The 15,748-nt window shown below is 42.3% G+C and overlaps 1 protein-coding gene across 10 annotated transcripts in view; it reads left to right on the forward strand.

The window, feature by feature from the left end:
- The window catches only part of ctnnd2b (catenin (cadherin-associated protein), delta 2b), a 122,836-nt gene that overhangs the window by 39,132 nt on the left and 67,956 nt on the right, over positions 1-15,748 (forward strand). For 9 of the 10 annotated variants that reach the window (XM_061693809.1, XM_061693811.1, XM_061693814.1 and 6 more), the window contains exon 3: positions 8,511-8,623. In XM_061693809.1, coding sequence (XP_061549793.1) covers positions 8,511-8,623 — 113 coding nt within the window. Of the gene's footprint in view, positions 1-5,160; positions 5,309-8,510; positions 8,624-15,748 lie in introns of those variants that run through there. The other variant, XM_061693817.1, reaches the window with a different exon arrangement.

Here is a 15,748-nt window from a genome sequence, read left to right on the forward strand (position 1 = left end):
TGTTGGCTTGTTTCCCTTCGCCTCAGGGACAACTTGGTCATTGAGTCGATGTACCAAATAATTTTACAGCCCGAAACAGAGGCTCGGACAGCATCGATCTCAGCTACATACCCAGTGTGACATTTGTTTTTTTCATCAAACTGACACCCCCTCTTTCCTAAACAACGAAATGCCAGGCAGACATGCAAGGAGAGGGAGGGACAGATACAGCTTAGATGCACATGCACAGCACCTTTCCTCTGCATGCAGCCTAGCCCTGTCGAACAGCCATTTCGTTTATTTTGCTAATTGCTTAAATGGCGGAGAGGCTGTCCCTGCAAGCTAGTGGCTGTAACTCTTTCTGTCTTCCTTCAATAATAAGTTCGGTCTGCACCACCGTATTAAGTAATGCAGTCAGTTGACAAGCTCTTGATTGTAGACCCTGTTCATTAACACATTTTAATTGTGTGCCTGCTTTACTTGCTTAATTGCTTACCAAGCTGTGATCCAAATCAAATATGTACGCCAAAGAACTTACAATCTTACTGTGAAGACGATACATGAAGATCACACCGTTAAACCTCTTGAATGGCTAAAACCATGGCTATTATTATAGTGCAGTGAGTAGAAATTTTGCTCCAACGCGTACTATAATTTACATTATCACTGGCAAGTTTCCCAAAACAGGATCTGTTCTTGACAAACCAGGAATCAGTAGGCCTGCAACTATTACCAGTGATGACAACACTGAACTCTCAGGGCAGGTGTTTGCGCAAAGCCAGAGAAAGTCAATATATATCCAGAGGGCTGCACTGGAATTCAGCATGAAGCAAAGTTTAATTCACATTCTTTGGATGCTTCGGCGAGTGATAGAGTGATTTAAGGTTGCTCAAAGGCTTCAAGTGGAAGATGATACTCAACGATAATCAACCCGAAATTGGTAAAGTATAGGTACATTAGAAACTTCGTTCAGCCTAGTAACAGTGGGGCGGAAGTGCGGAATTCCTCGCTCACAGACACGTTCTTCGAGAAAAAAAAACAAAAAAAAAACATAACTAAAGAGTCATTCATTCATTCATCTTCTGTTCGGCTTTTCCTCACTAGGGTTGCGGGCGTGTTCGAGCCTATCCCAACTATCTTCGGGCGTGAGGCGGCGTACACCCTGCACTGGTCGCCAGCCAATTGCAGGAACTGAAGATTTACTTGCTTAATTTGATACTTGATGGGTGGGCAGGCACAACTATTTGTATCAATATTAAAGTCAATTTTACACAATGTCTTCTGTAAATTAGATATAGAGTACAAATTCAAAGTGCTGTGAAAGTGCATGTTGCTCTATTATTATCATGATCAGCGTCACCTGATTTAAATTACATTTTGAGCTATATTCCAAAATAAAATAATGAAACATGCCGCGGCATGTTTATAAACACGATCTGACACGTTGCAGTCCAATGCACTCGAGCTTGAACTCTCATGAATATAATAATAAACCTGAACCACTTAGTTTGACAGACATTGGGCATATTAGGTACATGTGGTTTGTTCATATATATATATACACACACACACACGCTGGGCAGATACCAATTTGAATAAATATATGACTACAGGCTTGCCCGCACTTTGCATGAGCCTCATGTATCTGCTGGCGAGACGTGATTGGTTTATTTGGTGTGGGTGAAGAGGTGAACAGGACACGTCACACAAACAAACAAAAAGAAGCCAGTATTTTTAATCTGACTCAGTAGGAGATGCAGCAATCTTCTCAGGAGCAACTGCCCCCTGTTGGGAAGGCAATGGGTTCTAATTACCAGGCTTACTGCATCATGGTAAGGGATGTTTTTTTTTTGGCATGATTGCATTTTACTTGAAGCGCTGTTGTGTTTTGACTCACATTCCTCTTTAATACTTTGGCACACATCAAATTGCCTTTTTTTATTTTCATTCTGGACAAAGTAAATTGTTGAAATGTAAAATTATCCACGTTCTAGCTTACCACCTGTAGCCGGCTTAGAAAGAGAGTCAACACATGTTGCTACACATCTTGCTTTGTGGACAAATTATATGTACTGTAATATTATTTAGTGGAAAAATCCAAGTCCTTGCAACATAGTGGGTACGGAAAGTATTCAGACACCCTTAAGTTTTGCACTCTTTGTTATATTACGTCACTGATGGTGGAGTGGTACACTCACCTGACTTCGGACTTTGGTTTTCTCCGGGTACTCCTGTTTCCTCCCACATCCCAAAAACATGCATGGTCTGTTGATTGAAGACTCCAAATTGCCCGTAGGTGTGAATGTGAGTGCGAATGGTAGTTTGTTTATATGTGCCCTGCGAGTGACTGGCGACCAGTTCAGGGTGTAACCCGCCTCTCGCCCGAATATAGCTGGGATAGCTGAAGGACTCCAAGATGGTGAGAAATAAGATTCTCTGGTCTGATGAGACCAAGATAGAACTTTTTGGCCTTAAATCTAAGAGGTATCTTTGGAGAAAACCAGGCACTGCTCATCACCGGTCCAATATAGTCCCAACAGTGAAGCATGGTGGTGGCAGCATCACACTGTGAGGGTGTTTTTCAGTTGCAGCGACAGGACGACTGGTTGAAATCGAAGAAAAGATTAATGCGCCCAAGTACAGGGATATCCTGGATGAAAACCTTCTCCAGAGTGTTGAGGACCTCAGACTGGGCCAAAGGTTCACCTTCCAGCAAGAGAATGACCCTAAGCACACAGCTCAAATAACGAAGGAGTGGCTTCAGATCAACTCCGTGACTGTTCTTGAATGGCCCAGCCAGAGCCCTGACTTAAACCCAATTGAGCATCTCTGGAGTGATCTGAAAATGGCTGTCCACCAATGTTCACTATCCAACCTGACAGAACTGGAGAGGACCTGCAAGGAGGAATGGCAGAGGATCCCAAAATCCAGGTGTGAAAATCTTGTTGCATCATTCCCAAAAAGACTCACGGCTGTGTTAGCTCAAAAGGATGCTTCTACTTAATACTGAGCAAAGGGTCTGAATACTTATGGCTGTGTAATATTTCAGTTTTTCTTTTTTAATAACTCTGCAGAAATTGCAACGATTCCATTTGTTTTCTGTCAATATGGGGTGTTGTGTGTACATTAATGTGGAAAAAAATTAACTTAAAGGTTTTTAGTAAATGGCTGCAATATAAGAAAGAGCGATAAATTCAAGTGGATCTGAATACTTTCCGTACCCACTGTATATCAATTTGAGCTCTTAATCAAATACAGTGTGATGGTTTGTTTTGGAAAATATGGTGTGACTGACAAATAACTGGATTTACAGTGATCTTTGAGAATATCCATCCATCCATCCATTTTCTGAGCCGCTTATCCCCACAAGGGTTCGCGGGAGTGCTGGAGCCTATCCCAGCTGTCATCGGGCAGGAGGCGGGGTACGTCCTGAACTGGTTGCCAGGCAATCGCAGGGCACACATAATCAAACAACCATTCGCACTCACATTCACACCTATGGGCAATTTAGAGACTTCAGTTAATCTACAATGCATGTTTTTGGTGGGAGGAGACCGGAGTACCCAAAGAAAACCCACGCAGGCACGGGGAGAACATGCAAAATCCACACAGGCAGGAGTGTGTGTGTGTGTGTGTGTGTGTGTGTGTGTGTGTGTGTGTGTGTGTGTGAGTGTCCATGGCCCCCATGGAGGGAGGGAGTGATAGGTATTGAACCCCGGTCCTCAGAACTGTGAGGCAGATGCTCTAATCTTTGCAAATATCTAAGTGTAAATGATGTAGTTTTTAAATTAAAATAGAGGAAAAAAAGGTTTTGGCTGTTTCTTTTTCGAAAAATTTCAAATGTATGCATCTCAAAAAGAATACGACCTCTTTGTAATTTCCACCTAAATGCTGAAAGCGCTAGTCTGTGAAAATGGAGGACATGTGACAAGTGTTCAGACTCACTGCTCCATTACAGTATTGTTGCATTTCTCTTTTCTGCTTATAACAATCATACATGAGCTGTTTATTTAAAAAGTGACAGTGCCAATTTCTGGCCTGGCATAAATATTAGATAATTTCTGCAGATCAGTGTAAATCAAGGGTCGATTGATTGTCGTCGGTATGCAAAATCTTATGAAAATGCAAAGAAAAAGTTTGTTTTTACTAGTGCATTGCAATCTTAAACAGAGACTATTCAGTGTTCAAACTCCTAGCAAGATTTCAATGTAGCTCGACCTTCAATCCCCGCCCCCGCCAACGTCTCTGCCTAAAGAAATGTCCCCAGCTCACTTAGAAAAAAAAAAGAAATAATCCAGAATGGTGCCGTGCGTCACTTTCGTCTGGCTGCCACAGAATGCGCCTCGGTTGCTCACCAGTGCGCAACGTATTGCCAAACACAAAATGTTCCCAGTCTTTGGAATGTACAATCAATTAAAAAATATAGAAGAGGAGATCGACTTATACTTTACCGTGCACTCAGCTTGAGCGCACGTTTACCGGGCACTCAATGTAAGTGCTTTAGAAATAGTAGACATATTTTTGGTCATGCCTCTTGTCTCTACAGTCTCTGATTGGCTATTCTTTTTACACCGTGCCCAGTTGTAAAACAATAATAAAGATTAAATTAGTGGCATAAAATGGGGCCAGAGAGGATTGATATTTCAAAAGATCATTTTAATAATATTTTATTTTCAGGACATACCAACAGCGTTGAAATCCAGGCATATAAATGTGTGTAGTTACGAGGGCACCTTTCTCCTGCAGTTTGCAGGTTCCATCCGGCCTCACCGTCTTCCTCAAGTCCCTCCTTCCTCACTTATCAGTGGAAGAGTAGTGTACATACTGTTTGCGATATGTGTGTGTGTGTGAGAGAGAGAGAGAGAGAGAGAGAGAGAGAGAGAGAGAGAGAGAGAGAGAGAGAGAGTGAGCAGTGGGCTTTTTTGCAGGGTGGACCAGTGGGAGGGCCCATTGTGATGCAACGTTGCATGAATAATGCCACTGGGCTTCTAAATGCTCCGTTGCCATGGGGACCATTGTGCCTCGCTGAACACTGTGCATGCGTGTGTGTGTGTGTGTGTGTGTGTGTGTGTGTGTGTGTCCATGGCCCCCATGGAGGGAGTGATAAAGAGACATGGAGAAAGCCAAAAGAAGGCTCAAGTGACACTTGTAGTCTGTCTCTCCCCCTCTCTCCATCGCATTTTGGCTCTCTGCCTCCTTCTTACTGGCTCTGTCTCGACCCAAGACAGATGAGTACTTGGATGTAGTCGAGGAAATGGTTTTTGGCCAGCGGGTATCAAAGAGAAACGCGATACTGAAGCCTGCTCTGTGAAGTATGGTCCATGTGAAGGTATGTGGACTCACTCACTCCCCTTCTCGCTCATGGCTTTACGTTCTAACTTTTCTGAACGATTTCCCTTTGAAATTTTCACGGTGTTCCCGCAGCCTGCAGTAACAGGTGTCTGCATGTCGGGCCTTCGTTTGGAGGCAGTGGTGATTGAAGAGGAAGGGAGCAAAGGGGGGAGCAAGTGCCTTTTGTTTGGGGGTTTTCAAAAAGCCTTCCAACAGAATTCTCGCCATCCACGCAGTTAGTCATCTCAATTTAACCTTTCAGTAGCCCGGTGCTCTCCACTGTCGACGCACCAAACGAACCGAAACCTTTTACATTTTCTTTCATCGGCCGTGGTGTTGTTTCAGTGAAGTAGGTGCTTTTTTTTTTTATTTAAAAAAAAAAAAATCAACTAATGAGGGTGGTTATGAGTGTGAGATCACAGAGGAAGCTGTTTTCTTTCATGCAGTAGTTTGTAAGATGTAAATAGGGCGCAAGCTGTGGATTGTGAGTTTTAACTGCATGTGATGGAATGTCATATAACTTTCTAGCACCTTTTGAATCTGTGGTGGGTTCATCTTTCCACCCGCTTAAAAGCTACTGCTTGAATCTGCCTTTTAGAGAAAAAAAAAAACCCTTTGTGATAATTACTGCATGACAATTGATTTCCTAAATTTGATGACAGCAGATTTTACTTATTTTTTAAAAAAGTTTTATCAGTTGAGTAGATGTTTTGCAGTGTTCTGTCAACACATTCATGTGTCATGATGTTAAAGTTATTTCGAGGGAAGAGGCATTTGAGCAACTCCACCAGCATGTGTATGCCAATCTCTCTCTGTGTGTGTGTGTGTGTGTGTGTGTGTGTGTGTGTGCATGGTACTACATGTTATCATCAAGTCTGCTGTGCACTCATAACATTTTCCTCTGTGTAAAAGCACATACAGTAGTTGACATGATGTTATTGTCCTGCAATGTTCCTCAAGGGCAACTTCCTACGAAATTAGCGTTGTTGGCAAACACCCTTCTCCTGTTTGCACTGCATGGAAAATGTGTTTATATACTGTATGAATGCGAATGTATCTTTTAAATGAGTATGTATGCTGGCATGTGTGTGTAGTTGCTACTCAAAATAACAAGATGGACAATTACAGAGGAACTGGGCCATGGATGTGTTACATTATTTACTCCAGCAATAATTTATTCTAATAATATTTTATCAATATGGAAGAGGGACTAAAGCTGCCTCGGGTGCGTAAGCACCAATAGATTGAGATTCATCATCTTCTCTCTCTGATGAAGGAGCAAAATTATAATGGCTGCCCATTGTGTGTTATTTTAGCCATACAGTATGCATATGTATTAGTCCAGGACTATATGAATAATTATTATACAGGGTCTCCATCAAATTTCATAGGAAGAAACTAACTAAAGAAAATTAAAAAAAAAATTTATTTATATAATATGCTGTACATGACCATTGTTTTGAAAACACCTTTTAACGTGTGTTCCTCACTAATGGAGAGGTAAATCAGTAAAACATACATGATTGGAATAATGTTAAACCTTATTGGATGAGTCCAACCACGATGCAAGTTGCTAGTAAATTGAATAAAATCTTAAATATAGTATTATAACATGTTGAAAGTTCTTCGGCACTGGAGAACACACATTGAAATGTGTTTTCAAAACAATGGTATTCATTTAGAGCATATCCTATACATGAAAATGTCTTTCAGAAATGTAACAAACAATACATTATTACTGTATGATACATATACATAGGCATTGCTTCACACAAAGTCTCACTCTCTTACTGCATAAGGATTGGAGGTGTGCCCCTCCGCACTCATCTTTTTTCTCTCTCTCTCTCTCTCTCTCTCTCAGTTTTGTGCACGTCACATCACACGACTCGCAGCGTTTCCGGTTCTATGGTCCTTGTGTCAAAATAAAAGCATGAGTTTCAAAATATGTTCCAAATATGAAATATGAGTTTCAAAATATGATTTGAACCCAGGTCCTCAAAACTGTGAGGCAGATGTGCTAACCAGTCGTGCCACCCTAATATGCAATATTTTACAGAAAATGCATTTGTTCATTCATTCAAATGAATTCTGCAATCATGGAATTATTTTAGTCTCATCTTTATCGTAACTATTTGAATTGCAAGTGACATCATACATTCAGAAATCCACTGCAAGCAATCCGGAGTGTTAGAGAGAGAGAGAGAGACTCCAGAGTTAATTCAGTGCACATGACTCACGTTGCATATTCAACTCAGACAGTACTGTGAACACATCGGAATGAGTCTCTTGATCTAAAAACAGAGTCTTAGCGTTCCACTCGTGTGACTGATTCGGTCCTGGAAATGTGCTCTGTTTCGAAAGTAGCTTTTACGAAGCATCTTCGCCCCATTTTGTACGACGGAATGCTGATTTCAAACTAGTTTACGGGGACCCTCTTGCCTAGAGCTGCACAATTATGGCCAAAATAATAATCGCGATTATTTTTGATCAATATTGTAATCAGAAATATTAATCACAATTATTCTTCATGTTAGGGAAAATAATTTTTATTGTATTACTTTTATATTGTTATTGTACAAATCTTTCACAAACAATCATATATACATATTACTGAATTCAAAACCTGAAGTCAAGGGAGCCGCTACAAAGTTTGTCGTCTTTCTGTTACTCGCCGCCTCACCGCCAACGTGCTGAGAGGGCCAACTTCAAAATAAAAGCATCATATATTACTACGTTCGTCATCAATGCCATTTTGATCTTTTCTTTTCTTTTTTTTTGGCACCGGAGCACAGTGCCGAATGAAGCCTTTACCTTGCGTTCGCCCCCTGGTGGCTGGCTGACTAGACTGCGTGCACTGCTGCAAATGAAGCAGGTGCTGCTGTGCCCGCATTTTAAATGTCAACAAATCGCAGACAATCAGGCTTATTTAATCATGGCAGACAAAATCGCGATCAGTTTTTGCAGACGCATCTAGGAATGTGTAGAAAAAATAGCATGTGGAGATCACATAATGGATGGATGGATGATTACAAGACTCTTCTATCGAATATTACGGTATGAGTGGAATGTCCAGACGGCAGAATCCATTTCACAACTATTAAAAATGTGTGCTGGACGATGGATCCTAAATGATATTACGCGCGAGTGTAAATTTTGACAAACAATTTTGACACACTCCTCATCTCTCTCTTTCACTCCAGGAGTTGCAGTTTGAGCGTCTCACTAGGGAACTGGAAGCCGAACGACAGATTGTTGCCAGTCAGCTGGAGAGATGCAAGCTGGGCTCTGAGGCTGGAAGCATGACAAGCATCAGGTGTGTGCGCAATGTGTGTGTGTGTGTGTGTGTGAGCGTGTGTTTGTGTGCGCGCGTGCACGTGTGTCAAATCCATCAGATTCTCTTCTATGAACATGCTTGTGTATGCTTGTGCTTTTGCAGGTGACTAAATCTCCTGCGAGTTATATTAAAGCAACCCTGTTAGATTCGTGCCCGGAATTAATCTCTATAAAATCACACTTGTCATGGTCATATGCGAGCAACTTTACAATTCGGCGAGGCACACGTCACAAACTTTGACATGAATATAGGGCGATGAAGAAATAGGATATCTGTATATGCGAGCAACTTTACAATTCGGCGAGGCACACGTCACAAACTTTGACATGAATATAGGGCGATGAAGAAATAGGATATCTGTGGCCTTCCCTGCCTCTCAAAAATGGATCAATCAATATAGTATAGGCTACAAACGAGTATTATTTTTTTTTTAACCAGATTTTCAATTGTAATTAATTTCCTGGATTTGTATTGGAACGAACACCATGTCAGTTGGCAGCCTGTTCTCATCTCATTAACATCCTTTTTCAGGTTATTACTATGTGAATTTTATGACATAGGGCAAGGCAAATAGCTAACTACTTTGAATGAATGTCAAAATAAGTTTTTGTATGTCACTGATGGTGTCATTACTTGGCTGACTTCAGTGCAGCAATTGTGGGTTCAGTTCCCACTCAGTGTCAGTGTGAATGTGAAAAATGTGAAAGGTCGCCCAGTTCTAAATCCTGAATAGTGATGTTGAAAATGGATGGAACACTCTCTATCACATAATTAGTGCTTATCCTTCCATGTGATTCCATTATGAAAATATTTCACGATGATTTCAGATGTGGAATAGTGTATCATCTATTTTTTTTTCTTCTCACAAAAAAACTGGTGGGGCCATAATAAATTATTTCAAGCCGGTGGTCTAAGCTAAAGGAACCACTGTGTTGCATATCGTATGGCTTGCGCCATTTTATTGCAGTAGTTCCCAACCTTTTTTTTTTTTTTTTTTTTAAATGGCGGGCATCACTACAAAACCTTTGAAATCTTCTATTATCCCCAACAGATATTTAATTTGGACTACATTTGAATCCACCTGCCGTGTATGCTCATCTTAATCGAAATAAATAATGATTACAATGCAATGATGTATTTTATTTAAAGGTGCCCCTCAGAGCGTGCAAGGACACTGTTCCACCAATCAAATGATAAAATCAGGGTAGAAAAACACAAGAAACACAAACCGGTCACGATCCACACACACACAACACAAGCAGATGCCTATTGGGCATCCCCTCCTTGAGTGACAGGAACAATAACCCACCAGATATGGTATGAACAGGCGATTTTCGGAGCTAACCATTCCTCACACTTATGGTCCTGGCAACGTAGTCGGCAGAAAGGGTTATGGGTACCCACGATTTATTGTGGTAATGTTTTAAACTACAGACTTGTAGTTGGAGAAAATCAAGGTAAATGTTGCTTTTGTTGCATTTGTTCCTGTCGATATTGTTATGAGTGTGTGCATTAGCTATTCATTGGGCTAAGGTTGGTATTTGTAAATATTTCCAGTCATGTCATTCGTACCCTCAACCAATTGGGTTATTTACCAAATATATGCATTGCATATACTAAGTAAGGTTTCTTCTTCTGAAAGCGTGTGATATCTCCGTTGCTGGAAAGGAGCTGTGAGAGAAGGAAGGTGGTACATGTATTTGATTGACAGGCGAGGCAGGATTTTCAGAGCTCTTCGCGACACGCCCACACGCCTGGAAGAACGCCTCAATTCTTGGGCCATTTGAAGCCTGATTTCACGTACTTTGTAATTTTTTTTAGTTCATTCATTCATTGTCAGGCTTGTTAACAAGACTTTTCTCTGTGATATGAGAAATTGACATAAAAAAAAAATCTCCTCCAATTTGGTTGTACTTTGTCCGGTGTGTACTGGGATGGCCTCCGGCATACCCGTGAACCTGAACAGGATCAGCGGTAAAAAAAATAAATGGATGATTGAGCATTGAATTGAAGGTTAATAATCCCTTTTAAAAGTGAAATTAAACTTCCCTCTTTGTGCAACTCATTCATTAATTTTCCGTAACCGGAAAACCCACACAGACACGGGGAGAACATGCAAACAAAAAAGGTGCAGACAGAATCATAACAATCCTAAGAACACAAATGGCCTATTGCTATTGCTATACACATAATGTGACTTGGGGAGAAAATATGATGATATTAATCGGACATAAGAATATAGTCTATAAAGTCCATTACTGGTGCAATGAAGAAAAACTTTTACCTCACCATTAGGCTCTCAGGCAGCATGAGTTAATCAGCCTCTTTGCAGTTTTCATTGGAGACCACTGTGTTCTTTCAAGGCCACACTGAATATTCCACACATTCCAAGTCTTTCTAACAATAGTACATAGTTGGAACTTCTCAACCTCGCACCTTTCCCTGCCAGAGAGGTGACATTCCACGTCCCTATAGCCAGCTTCTGTAGCCGGGGATCGGACCACCAAGGTCCCCGCCTTCGGCTGCCACCCAGCTAACTACACACCGACCCCCTTGGCCTCTCCCACAGGTGGTGAGCTCATTGGAAGGGGACCCATGTAGCCTCTTCGGGCTCTGCCCAGTCAGGCCCCATGGGCGTAGGCCCGGCCACCAAGTGGCTTCGAGCCCCGCCTCCTGGCCTGGCTGCAGTTGGGGGCCCCGTTGACCCACATCCAGGCTAAGGAAACCTCGTTCCATTTTTTTTCATCATCATAAGGGCTCTAAATATGACTTAATGCAGCCAATTCAATAAATGTTGTTTTCCAGTTATTTACAATCTGTGATTGGTAATCTCTGGCATAGAGTATGGTGATAGAGTGGTTGTCATTCAAAGGTTGCAGGTTTGAACTCCAACTCAATTTTGTTTTTGTCAAATTATCCTTGAGCAAGACGGAATCCTTAGTTGCTGCTGGTGCTGTGTCATCAGTGTGTTAATGAGCTATTACATTCCTATCATGACTATATATTCAATTAGTCTTTGGGTGACTGGTTGAATGAGGTGACAGTCCAAAAGCGCTTTTGAGTACTTTTGAAGGTAGACAAGTGAAACCGTTTTGATTGTCAACCACCATTTTGTTCAAAGGCTTGTAATCAATTTGCTCATTGAAAATAATGTAACGTAATCTGTTCTAGGATGGGTAGGCGGCACAGTAGCCAAGTGGTTAGCACAGCTGACTCACAGTTCTGAGGTTGGAAGTTCAAATCTGGGCTTTGGCTTCCTTTGTGCAGTTTTCATGTTCTCCCTGTGCTTTAGAGGGGTTTCGCCATGTACTCAAGCTTTCTTACACATTCCCAAAACATGTATGTTCGTTTTATTGAGTGAGTTTAAATGTTTTTGTTTTGTTTGTTTATGTGTCCTGTGGCTGCCAACTGACTCTCTGTAGCACTCTCTCAAAAGCTGAATCTAAACTATGAGTACATATGTATGAAAGACAAATAAACTACCATATTCTTTTTCAGAAGCAATTCCCCCAAGAACTGCCTCTTATTTGTGGAGGCACGCGCCTACAGGTTACTTAATACTGAAATGTGAAAACTTGATTGAAGGCAATCTCCCCAGGAAACAAAAAAGATGGGTCCATGCGGTCGAATCAAACTAAAAAAGTGACTATGAATGAGTGTCAAGTGCTGCTGAGCAAGTGTGGGAGGTTCTGCAGTTCCGCTTTGTGGTGCACGATAAAGACTTTCAGAGGTGCTAATGAGTCCTTCGGCTCTGCTTTTGTTTCCAGCCTTAATCAGTCACCACAGGTCACACATTCTCTACCGCAGCATCTGCTGCTGTTTTGTCACTTCAAAAAGCACAAACACTCAGTGTGTGTATGTGTATGAGAACGTGTATCAGTTCATCACACAAGAAACATGAAAAAATTGGCTGCTAATTTAAGATAATGGAACATTCCACCATGTATGCTAAAATGATTGCACCTTTGCTCGTGTAACAGTGAGTGTATCTGATTTGGTGAGTGTTTACCCCTACCAGCCATCCATTTTTTATTTTTATTTTATTTTTTTTATGTGTTAGTTACTATGAGCAAATCTGTGAAGTTTTGAATAGTAAATAGACTTAGTTTGACTTTCAGCAGCCTTAACAAAACCAAATGTTTTTTGGCAGCTTTGATAATCTTTTAAAGTACAATGAATGTAATGCATATTATATTTTACTGTGTCTCTGTGGGGACTGCGTCTCTGTGAAGTCTGCGCACATACAGTACGTTTGCCCAACTTCGAGTAACATAACATTGCACTTCTCCAAATTGGCGTTTTGGTATTTCCCAGTACTAGTTTTCTGGCTTGCCACAATAGTAAGAAATAATGGTGAGTTATCAGATTATATTAGTTTTTCGACATTTCTTGCAACCAGCCCTGGGGCAGTTAGTAAAAGAGATTATTAGTATTAACCAAAGGACACGACCCTACTGGGTGGCGCAAGTTCTGAGTAGAATATTGCACAAGTTCTACTGAGAGACACACACACACACACACACGCACACGCGCACACACGCACACCCTCTCCTGTGGCAGTCTGCTTCTTTTGGCTGTGTGTATATGCAACATTTGTCTGGTAATTGGTGGCACAGTCAGACTGCATGCTTGTCTGACTGCTGAGCAGCGTGTGTGCTTGCAAGTGTGTGTGTGTGTGTGTGTGTGTGCAAGCACTGGCTGTAAATGCAGCATTCGTCTGGTGAGAAAATGTGACCCATCTTGCGAGGCCATTACCCAGAAGCTGTCAGGGAGCTTTGACTGCCAGTTTACACTTAGCAAAGTGGGTTTCCCTCGGTGTTTACTTGATACACACGTACAAAGAACAGTATTGCAGATGCCACGTCACATACAATTTTGGGCAGAGCGGGTTTGGTGGGTGAGAATCACCTGTAGCTGTCATGGACTAAACAAAGGACAGGACACAAATGCACGACCTCTAACCATATCCATAAAGGAAAGTTACAAAAGAGTAGTAACTAGGCTAGGTTGGCACACGTGTGGGCAGTCAGCGAAGACAACTGTATCCAAAAGGAATGAGGCAAAAGGCAAGGTTGTTAATCAGAAACTGGGTCAAGGGTTACTCTAAGTTAGGAACTTTCAGCTAGGAATGCTGGGATGTGACGACAAGGTGCAATGAACTGGTGACCAGATATGCATGGGGAAATTAGGGTAAACGAGGCACAGGTGGGGAACATGCTCTCAGGAGCAGGTGTGCACAAGGCAAGGGGAAGCTTACAACCATAACACACACATGAAGGTAACAACCCGCAGGATGCGCAATGTGGAAGTCCTGGATAAGCGATTTGTCAACGACAAATCTAGAAGGACCCACAACTGCTCTTCAGGCCCGTATCCCTCCCAGATACTGCACCCCCCTCCCCTTCGACGAGACAACAACAGTTTGACCGTGAAGACAGGGCCTCCATCCACGAAATGAGGAGGAGGAGGGGGACTGGAAGGAGGGACCAGAGGGGACTCCTTGGCAAGCTTGAGCAGGCTGACGTGAAATGCGGGGTGGACACGCATCGACATTGGGAGCCTAAAGGTTCACGGTGACAGGGTTGAGGAACTTAGTGATGGGAAAGAACCCAACGAACCTGAGAGCGAGCTTTCAGGACTCCACCCGGAGGGGAAGAGCCATCCATCCATTTTACGTACCGCTTATCCTCACTACGGTCGCGGGCGTGCTGGAGCCTGTCCCAACTATCTTCAGGCGAGAGGCGGGGTACACCCTGAACTGGTCGCCAGCCAATCGCAGGGCACATATAAACAAACAACAGACCTACGGGCAATTTAGAGTCTTCAATCAACCTACCATTGCATGTTTTTGGGAAGTGGAAGGAAACCGGAGAGCGCTGGGTGATGAACGGGAATGGGTGATGACCGGCTTAATGTTCCCGGAATCCCCAGAGAACTTCTCCGGTCAGGGGAGCTGTGGACAAACTGCTGCGGAGGCGACAGGTGGCGGCGTGGTGACTGGTTCAAATGGAAGAAGTGGTACCGTGGCTGCATCAGGCGCTGTGACTGATGATTCCTTCTTCTGTACAGCATTCATTAAAACTTCAAACTGTGATGCCACCTGTCTCATCATGGCATCCTGATGCTCAGACAGTTCTCCTAGATGTAAGTGAAAAGCAGCAAGCTGCTCATCCTGCTTCATGAGGCATTGGCCCTGCGCTTGAAGAGCATTATGCACTGGGTCCGAGTCTGCTGGGTCGATGTTACGGCCAGTTCCTTCTGTCATGAACGGAGCAACGGGCAGGGCCCAAATGCACTGCTCCAGTGCCCAAAGCACAGTTCCAAAAGAGTAGTTTAATAAACAGGCAAGGTTGGTACACGTGTGAGCAGTCAGCGAAGGCAACAGTATCTAAAAAGTGTGAGACAAAAGAAAAGGTCAGTAATCAGAAACTGGGTCAAGGCTTACTGTGAGTCAGGAACGTGGAACTAGGAATGCTGTAATGTGACGACAAGGTACAACTAACTGGCGACCAGATACAATGAGACACGAGGTTAAATGCATGGGGTAATTAGGGTGAACGGGGCGCAGGTGGGGAAGATGCTCTCACGAGCAGGTGTGCACAAGGCAGAGGGAAGCTAACAACCACAACACACACATAGTAGTAGTATCAGTAGTGATAAACCCGCATTTATAAAGGACTGCTGGTATTGTTACCAAAATACAGTTGTCAGCTCTTCTTCTTTTCCTCTTGTTGAAAAGTCCATTCAAACACATTTGTTTTTTATTCATTTCGATAGCTTATGAGCTTACTTTTTAACTGTCACGTGCACGGAGACACAGTTGGATGCACCTGATTTTCAAAATAAAACATCTTTCACACTCTGATGATCAATATAATATTTTTTTTTTATCATTCTCTCTATGCAGGCAGCATTTGTTTTTAAATCAGTGAATTTGAGAATAACTGCGACATGTTCACTTTTGTCCAAACCAAAGTAAACCAAAGGCTACACCATAAAAAGTTATGCATGCAGTAACAACCTGATTGGATTGCGTACGTGATGTATAATTGCGACACATTTGCAGATTTTTACCATTAAATGTCTTGTAGTTTTCTCTCGGTT

The sequence above is a fragment of the Phycodurus eques genome, chromosome 13 (assembly GCF_024500275.1).
Source record: "Phycodurus eques isolate BA_2022a chromosome 13, UOR_Pequ_1.1, whole genome shotgun sequence".
Lineage (NCBI taxonomy): Eukaryota > Metazoa > Chordata > Actinopteri > Syngnathiformes > Syngnathidae > Phycodurus > Phycodurus eques.